This window comes from Rhamphochromis longiceps, linkage group LG14, assembly GCF_057381845.1.
Source record: "Rhamphochromis longiceps isolate RC_006_pf linkage group LG14, R_longiceps_female_GT1.1, whole genome shotgun sequence".
NCBI lineage: Eukaryota > Metazoa > Chordata > Actinopteri > Cichliformes > Cichlidae > Rhamphochromis > Rhamphochromis longiceps.
Window position 1 is genome coordinate 20,034,019 of NC_140570.1, and position 21,178 is coordinate 20,055,196.

General features: G+C 38.5%; 1 protein-coding gene and 1 long non-coding RNA gene across 2 annotated transcripts in view; one reads left to right on the forward strand and one right to left on the reverse strand.

Annotated features, from left to right (window-relative positions):
• The window catches only part of gucy1a2 (guanylate cyclase 1, soluble, alpha 2), a 62,010-nt gene that overhangs the window by 33,269 nt on the left and 7,563 nt on the right, over positions 1 to 21,178 (reverse strand). Inside the window, exons 2-4 of the mRNA XM_085379494.1 lie at positions 18,726 to 18,787; positions 17,249 to 17,358; positions 13,607 to 14,517 (exon numbers count right to left, since the gene is read on the reverse strand). Of these exons, the coding sequence (XP_085235620.1) occupies positions 13,607 to 14,517; positions 17,249 to 17,358; positions 18,726 to 18,787 (1,083 nt within the window). The remainder of the gene's footprint in view (positions 1 to 13,606; positions 14,518 to 17,248; positions 17,359 to 18,725; positions 18,788 to 21,178) is intronic.
• On the forward strand, positions 5,934 to 9,473 carry LOC146653958 (uncharacterized). The gene is made up of 8 exons (XR_014907142.1): positions 5,934 to 6,192; positions 6,669 to 6,708; positions 6,854 to 6,900; positions 7,208 to 7,252; positions 8,097 to 8,126; positions 8,592 to 8,660; positions 8,867 to 8,941; positions 9,337 to 9,473. It is a non-coding gene; the product is annotated as an uncharacterized LOC146653958 (long non-coding RNA).

A 21,178-nucleotide genomic window follows, 5' to 3' on the forward strand; every position in this document is an offset into this window, starting at 1 on the left:
ACACTGATTTTCAAAGCACTCTCCACCGAACAAACGGTAACGACGGTGATTTATCTCTCAGAGATCAAAGGCGGCGCTAATGTCAAGATTTTCTTTGTACTCCGACAAACAGGTGCACAAATAATGCGCACACACACAAACCTCACTGAAGAGTCCATACATATGCAGTACAGAAGCAAGGATTTGTCCATTCCTTGACAAATGTTTGTTCACTTTATCATTTAGCAAGATTTCTTTGTGACTGCCCAAAAACACACCATGTTATTAATAACTGCCAAAAATAAGCTGAACAATATAAGCTTAAGCTAATATAGACCACTTCACACATAGCGCTCACTTAGACTTCGACTGACTCATCCTAACCAGAATTTTGACTCTTTGACCCAAAGAGTCTAGGACCTTTTCTGATATTAGTAACAAAGCATCACTGCTGTGGAGGCAGATGCCATGACTCACAGATTCTGAGCTATTCACCCTGTTACTTTTAAGAGCAACAAAATATCAAAATCCAGTGCATTCAGACCTTGCCCCCAAAAATACCACCAAACCTGCCAACCTTTCTCAGACATGAGATATTTAACAGGAATCCCTTCATCAGCCTGTTAAAGTGAAGCTGTTCTATCATTCATACACCACTGATTTATTGGGATTTTTTTTTTTCATATAGCCATGACTATAGTTTACAGAGAGTGGCCAGAAAAGGAGAAATGTGAGCTTCATTTCTCTGGTTGATGTCAGAGGTAAGAGGCAAATGGCTAGACTGCTTTGGGCAGATAGGAAAGAAGCAGCGACTCATACAACCACACGTTTCAACCAAGGTGTGCAGAACAGTTCTGTGAACTCGCAACACATTGAAACTTGAAGCAGATGAACTACAGCAGCAGAAGACCACACAGGGAACCACTTCTGTCAGCTAAGAACAATAAAATGAGACTACAGTTCACACAACTCACCAAAAAGCAGACAACAGAAGGCTGGAAAAATATTGCCTTGTTTTGATGACTCTGCTGCAACATTTGGATGATAGCATCAGGGGATATTTTCTTGGCACACTTTGTGTTCCTCAGTACCAATTGACTATCATTTAAATGCCACACCCTACCTGAGTATCAATGCTGAGCATATCCGTCACTTCATCAACACAGTGTACCCATCCTCTGACGGTTGCTTCCAGCAGGATATGTTAGGATGCCTGGGTTGTTGACCCAGGGTTTGAGTTTATTATATTATTTATCATTTCTAGTCTTTGGTCTCTTAGAGTTCTGTCTTATGGTTTATGTCTCGGTGTAATCCTTAGTTGCTATATCCCCGTGTCCAGTCAGTGTCTGTGTCTGCCCTGGTCCCACGTCTCTGTTCCCTCTGTTGTAGTGCCTCCCTGTGAGTCTGTCTGTAAGCTCAGTCTGTGTTATGTTTCCTGTTTTACTTTGAAAGTCCGTGTCTCGTGTAAATGTGTCTGGTTTTGCTTCCTTTGTCTCGTTAGGCCTGATTTTCCCCAGCTGTGTTTCCCTCCTGTTACCCATTCCCTGATTGCTCCCTTTGTGTATTTAAGCCCTGTGTTTCTCTGTGTCTGTGTTGTGATCTACCCTTATGTCTGTCTGTCTGTCTGTCTGTCTGTCTGTCTGTCTAGTCCAGTCCAGTCCAGTCCAGTCCAGTCCAGTCCAGTCCAGTCCAGTCCAGTCCAGTCCTAGTTTTGTTACCCTTTTGAGTTCAGCATTAAAGCTGTGTTTTGAGTTACTTTCTGTCTCCAGAGTCTGCACTTTGGGTCCTTCTCCTGCCTGCACACAGCTGTCACATAACAGGATAAAGCATTGTGTCACTTAAACTGGTTTCTTGTACATGACAGAGTCTCACCACATTATTAAGACTGGGAGCATTGTCACTATGTTTCACTGTCTGACCTCTCACACAGATGTTTCAAGAGAGCTCTATCTTCTGTATGAAGAAAACAAAAATGCACCATACTAAATGCATATGTACTTATTCCAAATTAGAAACAAGGAATCCAAATAATCTAAGAGGTAGGGCTGGACGATATGGCCTAAAATCCATATTGCGGCATAATTTGAAGCACGTGCAGTAAGGATATATATCGTGATATATTATTTTCTTCTGTATAACGTATTTTCCACACTATAAGGCACACTTAAAATCTTTTAATTTTCTCAAAAATCGAGAGTGTGCTTTATGTATAAATTCTGGTTGTGCTTATTGACCTCGAATTAATTTTGGCGTGCAGAAATCTGTTAAAAAATGTTTTAGTACAACTTTGGTAAGCTGCACTGCTTGACGGATCGTCAGAGCATTACGGCTGCCGTAGTGAGGAGCTTCGCAGAGTATTCTGGGTCCAAAACTCCATCCCAAAGTCAAACTGAGAGTTTAAAACGGTCTAAATTCTTTCATCTTTAATAAAATGATCAGCGTTGCTGCTTTATCGGGTGTAACAATTAAGTTTTACATCCATGCATCCATGAAAACAGAATTTATTAAATTTAACGGAGTTACAAGTTAACAGGAAGTTAGCTCGCTAGTTTACACCTAAACATTTCACGCCATGTTCTGACTGAGAGATTTTTGAAACGAATTAAAACGTACAGCTCTGCTACCACTTCCAAAATAATGAAGACAGAAAACTAAACAGCAGTGGTGTTTGCAGGGTTACTGAAGTTGGACTACCTGGTATATAATGTTGTGCTACGTCCCATACGGTAAAAAAATACATTTTTCCTGGCCAAAATATATTTCAAATATATGGTAAATATATTTTGTATTTGTGATGCTCCAAAAAAATATATTTTTGAAATTGAAAATATATTTCTTTCAAACCAAAATACATTTCAAAACATATTTTAGGGTGAAGAAAATACATTTCCAACCTTACAGTAGAATGTATATCAAAGTATCCTTTATTTAAAATATATTTAGTGCAATAATGATGATAATGATAACAATACTAAAAGTAACATGTTTTATGCACATCTGCAAAAAACAGTTGGATTCAAACAAAACAGAGTCAAAGGTCTATCACGAATTAGGTTGTTTATTCATTTGCTTACAGTATTTCACATTACACAATATCTCACTATAATGTAGCGTTCATTGACTTTGAAATTATCTGTCAGTGATACAGTAAACAAGATACAACAACTGCTATGTACACTTTAGTTTTTGACAATATATACAATTTAGTACTTAAAGGAACACACTCCACTGTTTTGGAAATAGGCTCATTCTCCATCTCCCTCAGAGTTAAAAATGCAGCGTCTTCTTTCTAGATCCGTACGTTAATAGGGCTCTGGAGCGTGATCTTACCGGATGGGGCGTAGCCAGGATTTTTGGTCAAGGCGCCATATTAGCAGGCCAAACAAATGCTTGCTGTGTGGTCGGTTGTAATGTTAGATTGCACTACCGACAAAGGAATAAGCTTGAAAACAGGCTCTCTTTTCATTGTTTCCTCACCTGGAAACATCATGAGGGAGCTTATGTGTTGGATGTTACCAAAAGAAGGCGTCTAGCCTGGATAGCAGCTGCGAGACGAGCTGATATTCAGTTCTCTACCATCCACAGATATCTGTTGGTGTGCTCCAGTATTTTCATTCAGGTAAGTTCTAAATAAGTTCATATTATTATTTATAGCCTGTTAATTTTATTTTCAATAGCACAAACTTAGAACAAACATGCAGAACTACCTTCTATTTATAGAGTTGCTAATTATTTGGCATTATTGCAACAAACCAGCCTATGAAATGAATGAAACAAATCCTGACTGGGTTCCAACACTACACATGGGGCACTACGAAATCCCTGCTTCAAACTACATGCTACATACCACCATGCCAATCAGATTACTTCTTCCATGTGAGGGTAAAAAGGTGACCTTCCTGGATAAGATGGCAAAGGTTTGCTGCGTTTTGGTGAACATGTGCCCCAGTGTGGTAGTAAAACCAGGGAAAAATGCTCTTGTTAAATACTTTTAAGTCTTGTGCTGTTTATGTAGTGATAAGTTTTCAAAAGACACAGTAAATTACAGAATGCTAGTAGTGGGTGATATTATACAAATGCTGTCATGATTTTATGTGAACATTTTGTCATTTGTAAACTATACATAACATTTTTTCTACATTGTAACTGATGTGATGTTCGACAAAGTGCTTTTAATTAAAAATAGGCAAACATTTCTTTGTTTCTTTATTCAACTTTTGAACAGTGGTATTTAGTAAGTACATATTCAGTAAATGCAAAGTATTTACATGGCCCCCTAAATTAAAACATTATGGGTTATTCAGAACAGAACTATGCTTGGAAAAATATTGTCCCATCAGTTGATCCAACTCCTCCACAGTAGCAGGTGGAACCTTTCTTTTTTGAGGATGGCTTCTTTTACCTGTCACAACGAATGGTCTGTTTATGTTTTGATCAAGAAACTTTTTTTTGGGCAGCTGAAGAGGAGAAGTCTATCTTATGGCCAACCTCTGGCTGTATCTTGGTCATATTACCCAGCAAAACCCAGTATGCAGGTTCATCTGTAACAGTCCTTGTGCCACAGATCCTCACTGTTGCTTCTACATTAAACAGAAGAGCAGTGACATGGCTGCAAGTCTCCACGACTCTAGCCATACAGCTGCAGTGGGCGGCTTCAACCTTCCCTGTGATGCTCACAATGACCTGTGGCTGCAATGCTGCAATTCAGTCTTTAAGAGTGCAGGACCTAAAACACACACAGACAAAGTTCATTTAAAGACAAGAACTTTAATAAGCCAAGTCCGACACAAATGTGTTTTATTTACTTTCAAATCCATTTATCATAAATGTAACAAATAAAGTGTTTTTATGTATCCATCTATAGAACGCTGCATGTTATATTCTAAATCTGCATGTTTCTTTTTAGAAACCTATCAGCAAAAAATGAACCTAAAGTATGTAATGCAAGGATGTAATCACTTTCAAGAGGGAGAAAACATAAAGTTCGACTTTAAGTGACAACTATGGACACCTAATATGACAAGCAGATTCTGCAGGTCATTAATCAATGTATAAAACTAAAACAGAATGTATTTTTAGTGACACAGGACACAAACAAGGAAGCAAGATGTGTAATTAGGATTATTTATAATAAATATGAATTAATTAGGGCAATTTCTTTAACCATAAAGAATAACTAAATCCTTCAGGACAATGTCACATCAATGCACTGAACTCACTATGTTATCCCTCTAACAGAGCCTCTACATGTTCTCACTGTAATTTCCCCCTCACGAATGAATTTTTGCTAGCACTAATTTGAATGCTGGGGGGAATCAAACGCATTTTACTCGCAGTACTCAAGCTGACTTACCTTTGCTTGAATGACGGCGTACTCACAACGTGGAGGCTTAAAAATAGCCAAATCTTGTACCCAGTCCTTGGTGAATTGGATGTGCGCCTCCAGAGATTTATAATTGCGAAATTGGTGCGCCGTGTATGCTCTGACTCCACAGACAAGGTATGAGAGTAGATCATGCTAAGTCAATAGCGGTTTGGTCTTCAGGGTTTCTACTCCACGGCTATATTTCATACGGGTCCACATTTCAACAATCAAGTACCGTCTCTTTGCATCTGGACAGAATCTGTCTCTATACCGTCATTTTCTTTTGAGCTACGTTTCAGAATGGTTCGTAGCAATCTTGTTTTGATTCGTGACCTGCCAAGATGGTGCTGCGCTCCCACAATGCATTGCGACATTACGTCAACTCCAAAGCCCTTTGCGTGCAGGAGTGTATGCGCATGCGCATTGCCACGGTGGTTTAAAAAATAAAGATATAATGAAAAGTAATTAATAAAAATTAAATATTTAAACATTCCCACAAATGTGCAATGAACGTGCAAAAACTCTCTTTAGTAGTTGTTGCTGTTTCTTTCTTTCTTTCTTCTTTTTTTTTTTTTTTTGAAAATAAACGACGTCTCTGAGGCGCGAAATCTGACAGCGAGAGGAACGGCCGGATACAGGAGACGGGAAGAAACAAGCCGATTATGTTCGCGTTAATTAAGTGGTTGGAAGATGTAAAATTCTCAATTCTGCCAACTGAACATATACGAGATTTTAATGAGGATGAATAATTAGCCGGCATGGAGGAAACGGACCTTTATTTCGTGGAGTGGCGACAAGAAGCCAAGGCGGGTGGCCAGTCTAAGAAGCCTCCATCATCAAGCTAGCAGGTGCCTTTTCCCATATAATATTACTTTATTCTCGTGTATTTGGAACGGAAGCGTAGAGCTGCCACCCAGGCAAAAGAGAAATATAAGTATATCACGTTATAACGTGAAAAGTTTATCGTTCTAACAATATACTATCATGTTTGAACAACATGTTTGAACAACATTGTACGAAAAATGTACATAATTATCACGTCCGTACAATATTGTGCGAACGTGACAATTATGTATATTATAATAACGTGATATTATATTATACAAACATGAAAAGCATAATGTTAGAACAATAAACATTTCATGTCATAACGTGATACAGCTCTATTTTTCTTTTGCCTGGGTGGCAGCTCCACGCTTCCATAATTTGGTAATCAAAATATGTAACTTAATTAATTATATTGTGACGTACTTTTGCCTTTTCTTATTATTCTGCCTTCTCAATAACTATCAAAGCCTATTCACATTTAATTTGGCTTTCACAGAAATCCTACCTCTCCTTCTGGCTACAGAGTACTTACCAAGGTTAGAAACAAAGAACAGTTATGCTTTATTAATGTTCGCTAATTACAATGTTCCACATTTCCTTGCTTTTTAAGTCATTTTTAGGCTTTTTAGAGTTTTTGTTTTTTATTTTTTTAGCAGTAATGTTTCTGCCTATTTATTTCAGCCCATGAAATCGAATGCAGATCTTCCTAATGTGAGATTTACATAAATGTAAGTAATTTTGTTTGTCATTGTCATTAATGTTGTTGCTGTTGTTGTTTTTGTGCAGTTTGCAATCATATAAACCTAGCAAGCATCAGTCAGCACAGTGACTAACCTAAACAGATTCTTGCTTTATTCACATATATGTAATTATATATACCTGCACATTGTACCTAGGGTTGCAGCCACTTGGCCCCACCCCATTGTTGTGACAGCCCTGATTGTACTTATACACTGCATCTGAACAGGGAACAGTCTGCCACATTAATGTATTTTTAAGTGACTTGTTTGTAATACATGAATTTGTTTTTTACAGATGTCAAAGTCTCAACCTCATGCTGCCCTCCCCCATCCTCCTAAAGTAAGTATTTGTTGTTGTAGTTTTTTATGCGGTGTCTGTGTCACATGCTAATCATAATTATTGAAATAACTGTTTTCTAACAGATTTTCCAAAACACTAGTTATGTTTGTTGTCATTCAGACCAATACTACTGCTTAGACATTGTTTAGTGGTCATGCATGTTTGACAAGCTCGTTATGATACCAAAACAGTAGGCCTATCACAATAATCGATATATCAACTTAACACACAATACATGTACATGACCTCAATAATTGTTGATGATGTAATTTATCCGCCATTATATTTACAAAAATAAAATATAATGATAACAAAACAATAACATTAAATAACATTGTTTTCTATTTGTTAGAAAATTTACTATTTATTCAAGTTTTTAAGGTATCTAATATTTTGATTTCTAATTTCAATGATCTAAATACTTTAAGAATTAGATGTTGGTTTGTCAATTGAAAGTGTGTAGATCTTGCATTATTATGGTGTCATATTATGATTATACATTCAAAGACATAAAATGGTCTTAAAATGACAATGACATAACTTGTCGCAATTGTTTATGGGGCAATATACCGACCAACAAAAAGTCGCTATCGTAACAGGCCTTCAAAACAGACGGTTTTATGATTGATAAATTCAAAAAATAAATACATTTAATTTCTCTGAGATTCTCTAATATTCAGTTACAGTTCACAACACAGTTACCCGTACATGCAGTATTATACTGTAAATATAAATCTCTGCATTTAGCATCCCACTAGAAGCGTCACAGTTACTGCCTCTTTTTTTTTTTTTTTTTTTACAAATACCTGTACTATCACTAACACATTTACTGTTTTACTTTTAGCCTGTGGATACAAATGCAGATTTCCTTAATGTAAGTTGTGCATTTTAATTACATCATGTTATTTTTATTATTATTTATTTATTTATTTTATTTTACATTCAAATATTTCAAGCTTCTTGGTTAAAGAAGCTTGATTGCTAGTAGGTAAAGAATAGTTCACCTATAATTCATATTCCCAATTAATTTCTCACCTCTGATTGAATGCCTTTGTTTGTTTTCCTTTTGACTATAACAAAACATTTTTGCTGGATATATATGGTGAATTTATATGCATAGATACAGTCGTAGTGCTTGACACATGCAAACAGCAGTAGATGTACTAAAAAGGAAATAATTACAATCATGATGTTGATTGCTGATGTCAGTATATATATTTTAGAGGAATGTTTTGTTTTTCACCCAAAATGAACTATATTGCTTCAGAAGAGATTTATTACCCTATATAAACAGTATCTATATATTGTTCTGTTTTTTGTTTGTTTTTGTTATTTTCAGGTTCAATGGTGCGTGTTCTTCTAATGGCCGCCTTCCCACTGGAGGTTTTGATCCACAGCAATTTAAAAGGTAATCAGCTTTGAAAGTCAGTTCAAATGGTTAGCTAATAGTACTTTAAAAAGCCTACAACTCTGTCACCAGTTTCTTTACCAAAAATTACCCATAAAAGTATCGCTCAATAGCATATATTGTAGTTCAAATGTTTAGTTGTACAAATATCAAATTTTTGGAAATCTAAAACTAGTCAAACACTCAAATGTTCATGCTTTTTATAGGAGGACAGAGCAAAACGGACATCGGCGCAGAGTGAAGAACTGCCCTTGATAAGGACACTATGACAGCCATATATAGTAAGTGAAGACTTTCTGTGTATCTAAAATTGCATACAGCACAAGTAACTTACTTTGCAACCATTAAAATAGGTTGTAAATTAAGTTACCAATACAAATAGGTGATGATGCATTGTAGTGGTTGGTCTCAGACAAAGAAGGTCAACAGATTTATGAATGCTGGAAGGTAAGGAGAGACGACCAAAAGGGGTGTTAGCATTACTGTAATGTGAACTGGATAGACTTCCCATCTAGGAAAAAAAAGAGGTAAAATTATGCGTAAAATATATCTGTATTAATATCTGTATCTATATAAACAGAAATATCTGTTTGCTAAATGAAGCCAGCTAACATAAATCACATTTTTATTTTAACTCTGATAAAAGTAATAGAACTGTGACTTTTGTTTGTTACAGTGGCGGTAAGGAAGGGGTTTCCCAGCGTGTCCAGAAGGGCTTTGAGGATTGCCGTGAAAGCTGGGGGAACTGAGACTGCTGGAAAAGGAAAAGAAATTACATTTTAAGTATGCTGACTTATGTTCATACAATCACACACACTTATACACATACACACACATATGTGTGTGTGTGTGTATATATATATATATATATATATATATATATATATATATATATATATATATATATATATATATATATATATATATACACACACACACACATATATGTATATGTGTGTGTGTTTCTTTTAGAATGTTTGAGTATGTAATGAGAATAAACTTATAAAATGAATATTCCTTGCTTGATTGATATGCTATATGTATGTTTTAAACATCAAATAAAGATTTCTTTCAGATGTTACATGTGAATGTGTTTTCTTAGAAATATATGAAGGGTTAAATTTATATTTTTTTGAATGATTTTAAATAAATTTAAATTGTATTTTGAAATATATTTTATTAATATATTTCAAAATATACAAAAAATGGCCAAAAAATATATGTGCTAAAAAACATTTCAAAATACATAAACATATTTCAAAATGTATTTTAAAATACATTTTGAAATACATTTCAAAATATACAAAAAATGGCCAAAAAATATATGTGCTAAAATACATTTTAAATATATAAATATATTTTAAAATGTATTTTAGCACATATATTTTTTGGCCATTTTTTGTATATTTTGAAATATATTTCAAAATGTATTTTAAAATATATTTTTTTACCGTATGGGGTGATTGCTAGCGACACAGCTATGTTAGCATAACATTAGCACAGTGAAGCTGGAGGATGAACATCAACTTTTCTTCCACTCATTAAAAGTTAACGTGAGGGATTCTGGTGGTTAGGGACAAATGCAATCGCATAGCAGGATGCTATACACGGGCCAAACTTCAGTCAGGAGAACAACTGAGATTATTCAGGCACAATACAAGGTTAGTTATTAATGGTAGTCGCTGCTCTTGTGGTGTGTGCGATGCTTTCGACCAAAACAGGCGCAGCTTGATGACATCATCAACATGCACTATCACGATAGAGCGGTATAGTCGAAATCTCTGACGTTGGCCAAATTTATATCGTTTCAATCGCATATTGTTTATGTCGCCCACCCCTACTAAGAGGCAGACGTAAACTCCAGTGTGAGAGAAACATGACGAAGGCGATGATGCATCGGTTAGAGGTGAGTATATAAGAGTGCACTCTGTTTGCACTCAGTGTGTTGACCACAGTGTTCGCTGCGCACAAAGACCAAGCTGACCTTTTCAGTAGGTCTCTTGCACAGCACATATCCCTGGGCGAAGAGAGGAAAGAAGTCAAACTGAAAATTCAGTGAAGGCCATCCAAACAAGCACACACATTGCACGGCACTGGAGTGAGGCCTCTTTACCTTGGCCTGTCGCCTTCACTGTCTGCACTTTCTGGTGAAAATGTCAGCCCATCCTCTCGTTTTTTTTCTGCCTGTCTGCCCAGGTGACACAAGATTCACCGGGCAAAAATTTGGGAAAAACTATATTTGCCTGCTCTGGAAACACATATTTTAAAGTCTCTAGCAAATAGTATTTGGAGTTTGGAGATGATATATAACTTAAATTTCAGCAGTGCCAGGTTTGGTCACTGGTGACGCACACAGAAGGAAGCCTCACTGACTCTGAAGTAAACATAGATGTGCTAAAATACCTTTTTCGACCAGAGGACTGTGGATGATTTTAAACCTGATTTCACACGCAATCTTTTGCCCGTAGCACCAATCAGTAACTTATGTTTGTGCTTTGCCAACCAGATGCATCTGGCATTTTTGAAGCAATCATAGCTGCATTTTTTAATCGATAAAAACATTTTTAAAATTAATTTACTCCCCGAAGAAATGGAAGAAAATGAAAAGGCTTGGAGATAAGAAGCAGAAAAGCTTTGTGAAGGAAGAGACAGACCTCAGTAAGCAGCAGAGAAGGAGAGAGAGGTGAGAGAGAATTACAGTGAATTTTTAAGAGACACTGACAGAGAGAAGATGAAAGCTTGAGAGGAGACGCTGTAGTGGTGCTTGAGATCTGACTGTGAAGAGGTGGGATCCGACTGCTGAGGGCATGTGGAATGTGGACTTTGCGGTTCATTGTTATTGTGTGCCTCTGCATACATGTGTCCAGGACATGAACCTGTGTAGCTGTGCAAATGAATGGATCAAGAACTAAAAATGGCCAAAGCAAGACTGACAACACTTAAACTGAACCTTCTATATATGCATCTTAGCATCTACATTGCAGCTTGCATTTTTCAGACAACAACCATGCCCAAATAAGTGCTTTATTTTAAGAAATTATTACAGTATTGAAATGTGGTAATTAAGGGCAATAGTTCTTAAAATTGTCACTCCGTGACTTTTTAAAAAAAGGACATTTTCAGTGAATTCATGAAAACTTTAGCTTTTATAATTGCAGAAAAGTCTCTGCAATGAGCTACCAGCTACCAGAACTTGCACGCCTATCATTTAGTTTCACTGGTCCAGCCCACTTAAGATCAAAGTGGCCGATGATGTAAAATCAGTATGACTTCCTTGATGTACCCACTTATCGTCTTGCATAAAAGTAAAACAAATTCGATGATTTTCAATTATTTATACAGGTATTTTATTGAAATATTTACGTCAGTTTAGTTTAAAAATGAATTTTAACTGCTAGCTGCCGTGCCAGGGCAATGACTAGAGCAAACAGTGCTTAGACAAGGAGCATAACATGGTGAGATTTTAAACACATTGTGTGCCACTCACTATAGCTTCACATTGCCATTCATTTAACTTGCCACTATATATGATACATGTAGTCATTTCATTGCCCCAGCTATTGCGCCCGCTACAAAGCCAATAGGTAAAGATTTCTTTCCATATCTTCCACACCATCTATATTCACCCACCCTTTTGCTCATGGTGTTGCTTTGCCTACAAGAGTAAAAATAGCATCTGTGCTTAGAATTGCCAAAACAGTCTGCCTGCATAAGTCCTGGCACTGTCTCATTAAAATCATCTCATCTCTCATCTGAACACAGAATAAGCCACCTGTTACACAAGCAACCGCTAAAAAGGACAGCAGAGGAACAGGACAAACGCATAAATATGAAAACAACCCTCCAAGTGATTTAAAATCAAACAAATATCACTTATTTACCTAAATCACAGTTTTTTCTTCATGCTCAAGCCTTTGGTTCGAAGTGGATGGGAAGAAATTTGTAGCTAAAATGATCAGAAACTAGCTTTCAGCTTCAAGGTGGATCAAAGATGTAAATATCTCATGACCTGCGGATATGGTAGATATGAATCTATAAAATTAATGTACCTCTCTGCAGCTTAAGCTCAAGACATACCTATCTCACTCACTCAATCACACAATCACACATACACTGCGCAGCACCGTGGCTGCTCTGATTAATCTCTTCTCTGTCGATTCTGTTTAGCGTCAGGGTGTTCGGTGCTATCGCTGGCGACCTGTGGAGACCATCCAATCAATAGAGAGCTGGATATAGCACACAAATCCCACTGATTAATTCTTTCTCGCAAACTGGAACCAATTCAAACCACACCTCTCCTGAGCAAAATCATTACAAGCCTGTGGGCGTTGATGTGATGACGTGGAACAGAGTTCAATACAAACAAAGTGCTGCTAACACATGACTACTTTTTTGGGGGGGGGAGATGAAAGACAAGACAGAGAAGTTCAAATTTAGCTATACTAAATTCAGCCTTGACTTAGGACACATTAAACAAATCGGTATCTGGGGAAATTTGTAACTATAAAGACAATAAAACTGTGGCCTTCTTGCACTAATTTAGAGGAAACACTGGAAGCTTTCATGTGATACCAAGGCAGAACAAAGATTCCATTTTTTCCATGGTGCATAAAGCCCTACGCTGGGACATGACAAAGAGTGCATGCTCTTCTAATCAGGCTAAACATGGATCAGTCTGCCCAAAACTAAGCCACAGTTCACTGATCTAAAGGCAGTGCCATGCTTGTTTTAACAGTGATACAGAATGTAAGCTGTTCCAACAGCACAAGTGCATCATGCTTGTTAACAATCTCTGTGTCTGTGGCAACAAAGACAGCACATACATCTGGAATAAAATCATGGCATGGTTAGATTTTTAGGATGTGTTGATTAATACATGACAATAGTGACCTCATTACTTAAGAACTTGGAATCTGGAGTTAATCTTCCATGTAGGATAGCTTTACCTTCTCCTTGATGTCCGCTTGTGTGGTGTCAGGCCTGGTACGGATAGTAAATGGGGATGCAAGCCTCAGTAGGATGCCTTGAAATGAGGGATCCATCTTAGGTGAGACAATCTCAAAACAGTCCCTGAACGAGAGGCTCCGGTAAGTCTCTATACGAGTCTGTTTCCTCAGTCCTTCCCCAAGCTGCAGTAGCTCCATGTGAGGCCCCAGGACAAGGTGAAACGGAAAGGCACGGCAAAATGTGGCCAGGCCAATGCGCAGATCGCTGGGGTTGGTGGAGATCGAGAGGGGGGGTCGTTTACCGGTCGCCGAGGCGGCGTTGGGGAGGGAAGAGATGCAAAGAGGGCTGGTCTCCTGGATTTGGAAGGAGAGGCAAACTGTCGGAGCAGTGGTCGGGAAAGGAGAGGGAGGGGATGGGGATGAGGAGGGTGAGGCAGTGGGAGACGCGGTCGGGGTCGGGGTCGTCGAGTCACAGTCTGTGTTTTCTGCATCTTTATTGGGCAACAAGGGAGTTAGAGGGGGCACCTCTTCCACCTCCACTTGTGAATGAAAGATACGCCTGGCAACAGCTCTGATCAACCCCGGCATGACCAACCCGACAACAGGGGCAGGGTTGAAGCAATGAAGAACCAATATTTTTCCTCCTCCATTTCTTTCTGCCTGATCTCCAACTTTGTCCAATTTTCTTCTGCCTTTGTCCTCCTCACGGGGGTCCTTACACTGGAAGGAGGGGCTCTCAGATGAGGCACGGCGCCCCGTAGAGGTGCGAATGTGTTCCAAAATGGCGTCAAAGCCATTGAAGAAATCCTGGAGGTTGCCACCCACAGCCCGAAGTACACGTTCATTTTCTTCAAAGCAGAGACCAAAGAACTCCTCTCCAAAATGCTCTCGCAGCTCACAGAATGGTACTCCTGGGACAGGGGGATGAGAAACACCAGTGTCAGCCATGCTGTATTGCACTCTTCTGAGGATGTAAACATAGTTTTGATATCATAGACAGTGAACTAAACAGCTAAACTATCAACATATTGGAGAAGATACTCTCCTGTTTTTGAAGAAGAAATATGCACTTTAATGTTTTGATGCCTACACGAGTATGATTTTCTGTTACAGCGGCAATTTATATAAAACCCAACATTATCTTTACTCCATAGTATGTTTAGACAGAGATTCAAATCCAGCAGAAAAAATCATTTCAGGGATATCGAGCAGAGAAAATCAGTGTTTTGAGTAATCAAACATCAAAGCTGTGCTAATATAATTAATACAGATAAAATAAAATAAACATGTCGGGTGCTTGTTGAGTGACAGAAAAAAAATGGGATTAAAAGATTAGAAAAAAGTCAAAGCGACATTTGACGTAAATAAAACCTCAAAACAGGATAAAACTGTAAAAAAATAAATAAATAAATACGGAAGAAAATCCACAGAATTTGTGAAGTATAATTAAAGACATCAAAAGGTCCGACTAAACAGGCTCACAGAAAAACAAAACTGCAAACAGCACAGTCAGTGAATCCAGATTAGAGATTAATATAGTCTTCTGACGTCACAGAAGAAATTTTGGTACTCTTGTGCCTGAGAGTATATGCAGTTGTCCAAGCAAAAGCCAAATCCTCTGTAGGCCTCAGTGTTTCGCTTTATGTGACACAACTGCGTAATCTAAACACTAATTAGTTCTCCTTTACTTGTTTTTTGTTCGCTTTTTTGTACATGTCCTTGGCTGTCCTTGAAAAGCTCTATAAATAAAATGTATTATTATTATTATTAAGATGAACCATGATACAGGTATCAGTTATTTATCAGCTGATTTGTACTCTTCTTCCAACAGTCATGCGCTCAGGATGATGACCAAAAGAATGAAAACCCAGATAAAAATAGAATAGAATAGAATAGAATAGAATAGAATAGAATAGAATAGCCTTTATTGTCATTGTACAGAGTACAACGAAATTGGAGTGCCACTCCCATTTCGTTGTACTCTGTACAATGACAATAAAGGCTAAAAGAGGCCTAAATGGGGTTTTGTAAATGTTTCCTTTAAAAAAATGGAGCACCTTAGTGAAACGCCATTAGTGATCTATGGGGAAAGAAAGCTAATGATGGATGATGCCTTAGCTTAGCTCCAGTTTTTCTATTAGGAGCATTATAAAATTACTGCCAGTTTTGCTGGGAAAGGAGAGGCATGGTGAGGACAAAAGTTTGAGTATAGACTATATGGATGTCACAGCTGGAGACCACAGCAGAGTACATTTTTGACCAAGAACTACATAAAACTTGGATTGATTTGATTACAGAATCCATTTCCCTCCAAGTGTAAACTGAAGAGTTGAATCAGCCCAAAGTTTAGAAATCATTCCTCAAATATCCTTGTGTTGATGTCTCTGACTCCAGCTTTTATTCTCACTGAAAATCGTTGGCAGCACAGAAACCAAAGAGTATTAATGAGCTGGATGCTTTTATCAGAAAGTGGCATAAAAATAATGCATGAATGCGTTCTTACTCATTACAGAAATTAAAGGATATGGTGGTTAGCACTGTTGTCTAACACCAAGAAGGTCCTGAGTTCGATTCCACCACCTGTGTTGAGTTTGCAGGTTCTCCCCTTGTTTGTGTGGGTTCTCTCTGGGTACTCTAGATTCCCACAGTCCAAAGACATGCAGTTAGTGAGGTTAGGTCAACTGGTAATTCTAAGGGTAGGATGCGAGAAGGATTACTTTTTACTGCTATCGCTAGAGTCAACGTTATGAACATAGTGGTGGTAATGGTTAAAACACTGCTTTGAATTGGACCCATGCAGAGTGTACAGATAGCTTCTAAAGCCAGTGAACACATAATAGCTATATACTGTCACCACGGGGCAGTGTCTGAAATAAGCAGTCTTTAAGCTAAACTGAGTGCAAAAAACATTGAAATGTGTCCACTACGAGCAAAGTCTTTGCTTTTCATGCTATTTTTTTCCACTGTCACTTTCTTTCCTGTTAAGGCTCTTTTTTTTTTAGCCAATAAGCATTCGACCTCTGCACAGCGTCATCCACGTTGAGCGAAGTGTCACTGGGGGGGGGGGGGTTTTGGAAGACTGCATGCTAGCACATTTGCATAGGCAAACACCTTCCCAAAACAGACATAAACGCCATACTGTAACACCGGCTTACCGAGAAAATGCAGAAAATCAGAACATTAAAAATTTTTTTAAAAAGACTCAAAGGACGTACGAGACTGTAGATGGAGGCAGGAAGAGATCTTAGATGTAACAGAGGGAAGAAGAAGCTGTACTGAGTGACTCACCAGGACAGTGTGCGTGCGTGTGCGTGTGTGTGTGTTTGATGCTGGGCATTGGAGACAGTAGAAGCCCCCATAGTGAGTCATACAGTGTGTGGTGGTGTGTGTTTGCTTATCCTTGTAAATAGTTGTATATTTGCGACTGCATGCACACTACCCATGATACCGCATCTCCTTTAAAAGGCTTAGAAGTGTCTACAATGTATTTTCCAAGTCAAGCCTCTGGGGGATGGTTCTGTGTATGTACATGCACAAATAACTATGTTAATATTGAAGGACATGCAAATGGGGAGGGAAAAAAACACAAAGGCAGGATCTGTGGCAAACACACTCCCATCTACCTTTATCTCATATACTTACCCAGTATGGTGGCCATGTATTGGAGGATTTGTAGAACATCCTCCTCTGAACCAGAATTCTCTAGAAATGGACATTTCTCCTCTCGTCTCTCCCCTCCAACTTCCTGACACCTGTAAAGGAAACAAACCAAACACATAAGTTATGGTGGTTCATCATGAATGGTCTCTGTGATGAGAAATTACATTTGCACTATTTTGGAAGGTTTAGGAGTGTGTTTATAGGAATTTTTGACCATTCTTCCAGAAGCACATTTGTGAGGTCACACACTGATATTGGACGAGAAAGTCTGGCTCGCAGTCTCCACTCCATCAAGTTCTTCCACACCATACTCACTCATCCATGTCTTAATGGACCTTGTTTTGTGTACTGGTGTGCAGTCATGTTGGAAAAGGAAGGGGTCATCCCTGAACTGTTCCTACAAAGTTGGGAACATTAAATTGTCTGAAATATTTTGGTATTCTGAAGCAATAAGAATTCTTTTCACTGGAACTAAGGGGCCGAGCCCAACTCCTGAAAAGCAACCCCACAGCATAATCCTTCTCCAACAAACTTTACACTTGGCAGAGACACTAGCTGATTGGCTCGGGACTTTCAATGGTAATTGAGTACATATGTTTTTTAGCATTTTCTGTGACCTGATGCATACCCTGCACACGTTCATATTTGCTGATCACTTAGCAGAGCCAGCAGAAGCAGATGGACAACAGAGAGGCATGGAAAAATGCTCAAGGTCACCTCAACAATGCAAATAAGGAATGTTTTTATTTGTCTCCTTGTCAGACAGTTCAGAGGCCTTTTGCTCGCAAGCTTATTCCCTAATCTTTATGCCACAATTACATGCACTGTGATGCTCCAAAATTAGAGGCAAGATGAGTATTACTTGTGGGAATTCTGGTAATTACTTAATGAAGTACATTAATTGAAGCAAGAAAATACCGAGCGACAACAACTGAGGCCAAAGTGTGAAAAGGAGAGTGGTCAGGAAAGTTAAAGAAAATAACAGTAGAAGTCCAAGTCACAGTCCAGGGTCTGTATCAGTATGCAGTGTATGCTTCGTGAACAATGCTTACTTGTGTTACGCCCGACTGAAGCCTCTCTACTGTGTCTTACAGTTTTGACAGGGCAGGATGGCGAGAGAGCCCGAGACAAGAGGTGAAGGAGTGTGTGTCTATATATGTATGTGTGCGTGTGTTTGTCTGTCTCGCTTGTATTAGTGTGGCAGAAACAGAGGAAGAGAAGACAGCGGGGAGAACGGGAGATAGCAGAGACACGAGGAAGGTTCACAGGTTCTGAACAGGTGTGCGTATGAACATGTGTGACAGTGAGCCAAGTGAGAAAAACAAGGAAAAAAGAGAGAGAATGAGCGGCGGGGATACGGAGACAAGACAGCAGAAAGACAGCAAGTGACAGAAGAAGTTTCCACGCACCGGAGGCCAATAAAAGAAAGAAAGAGAGACTGACTGCAAGCCAGCCTTACCTGATCTCCTGTTGTCTGTAGAACTGTAGAGTCCGCTGTAGAGCTTCCTGAACAGTCTGCGTCTGCAAGCAGAAGTGAAAAATATTAGAAAAGCTTTTTTTTTTTTTCTCCTCATTTGAATTATTTTTTTATGATAAATGGCATGGCCCTTTAACTTCACACTCTAATTTACCAAACTCCAAATTTTAACCAATAAAAATTTGTTCCTGATTCATTGCTGATCTTTCAGTTGGTATTACACCTCAGCTTGAAAACATGTGTGTAGATATGGACACATTTTAACATTTTTCATTTCCTTAACCAATTCTCCAGCTGTGCCAGCTGTCAGAGGATGACATGTGCCTCAGTTTATACTTTATTTAGAATCACCAGCATGTCTTTGGTCTGTGGCCGTGTGGTTTTTCAGGGACACACGGACATTGATGCAAAAGTTTGACTAATTGTAAAATCCAATTGCATTTTGTTTTTGAAATCCATTGCTCTGATAGGATCGCACTAATTTTGCTTATTAAAAGGCACAATAAGACGGCAAGATGATAAAATAACCAGGTAGTTTAAAAATAAATAAATAATAATAATATTTCAATAAAATTCTTAGTAGAGAGCCTGTTAAAAAAAATTAACTGCTTTTTAAAATAGTCCACAGAATCAGCTAAACAGGGTTGTGATGGTAAACTGTTTCACAGCCTTGGTGCCACAGACTGAAAGGCGCTGTCCCCCTGGTCTTTAGTCGTGTACGAGGAAGAACAAATAACAGATTCCGTGAATGAAGACAGTGAGCAGCAGCGTATTTTGTAAGAAACTGAGATATATGATCTGGAGCCTGACCTGTACATTAGCACAGGAATTTTAAAACAAATAGGAGTGTCATGAGCTTGCTTGCTAGAATGTGTTAACAATCTGGCCGACCTAACAATGACCTAATGAAATCACATTTCACTGATTCTATCCATCCATCCTCTTATCAGCTTATCCAGCCAGGGTTAGGCAGGGTCGGTATCTATTCCAGCTGACACCAGGGCAAGGGTACATCCTGGACAGCTCAACAATAATTTCAGTCCTTTTTCTTCTTCTTCTTCTACTTCTTCTTCTTTTGTACAATGCATTTTCAAAACATGATCCAGTCTGATATAAAAAATCCAATCAGATTACTTGTGATCAAGTCAGCCTTGATGTGTAACTGTAGCCAAGATAGATTAATATGTAACAGTAATATGTATCATCCAAATTTCAGAAAAAAAAACCCAAAACAATATTGTTAAATAAAAATGTCAAAATGACCATAACACAATGAGATTAACTGTCCGTGTGCATGTGTGTACAGCTGCCGTGTTTTGCGTTACTGACAGCCTAAGCTTGAGAGGGCGGGTCCAATGTGATTATCTGTGGTACAGCTGAAATACAAGGCTGTAGTGACAATACTAGAACACAGTGTGCCAGCTGGAGAGGTCATTCTGAGGCCTCCACCCACTCCGGACAGTGTGTGTGTGTGTGTGTGTGTGTGTGTGTGTGTGTGTGTGTGTGTGTGTGTGTGTGTGTGTGTGTGTGTGTGTGTGTGTCTTGCAGACAGAGAGGGAATGACAAACATAAAGGCTAGTGAGTTGTGAACATGCAGCACAAAAAACATGAGAAATGATGAGAAGTAGTCAGGGAACCAGGCTGTGTGTGCGTCATCAGACGTTTTAAAAGGTGAACGCAGTTAGACGTCATATTGTAGCTAACCTGCATGTTAGCTGCTTAAAAAACACCTGATGACACAAACACGTTTTGTCACTTTTTAGCACCAGTTGGCCACAGATCAGCCAAACAGCATGAGCACAACTCCCAGATATAAACACACCCAATGGGCTGTACTTTTCAAAAACCAATAGTGAAGAAAAACAACATACTTTCACTGTGTATTCATACAAAGCTTCTATATACAGCATAGTTGTGTATGTATGTGTGTTTTTTGTCATGTCTTCCTCTCGTCATCGCCAACTGGTCACAGCAGACGGCTGCCCCTCCCTCAGCCAGATTCTGTTGGAGGGTCTTCCTGTTAAAAGGGAATTTTTCCTTCCCACTGTCACCAATTTCTTGCTCAAATGGTTGGGATTTACCTCACAACATAAAGCGCCTTGGACCAACAGCTCTTTTTATTTGGCGCTATATAAATAAAGTTGAACTGAATTAAATGTACGTACAGAACAGAACGAGTGTTTTCTCATGACAGCCTGACTCCTTTAAATGCATCTTTCATGAAGCTATTCACTGGCCACATTACATTATAATAATACTTACTGTAAACCTGGCCAAACACACAGGCACACACTGGTATCAGCCCTAAATGTGCAAACCTACTGTACACACTCATGATCATTAGTCTACATTGTTGCATCCCTGGCCTGTTTACTGTACACACATTAATCTCATTCAGTTACACAAAGGTGCTGAGATGGTAGGATTTGGTAAGC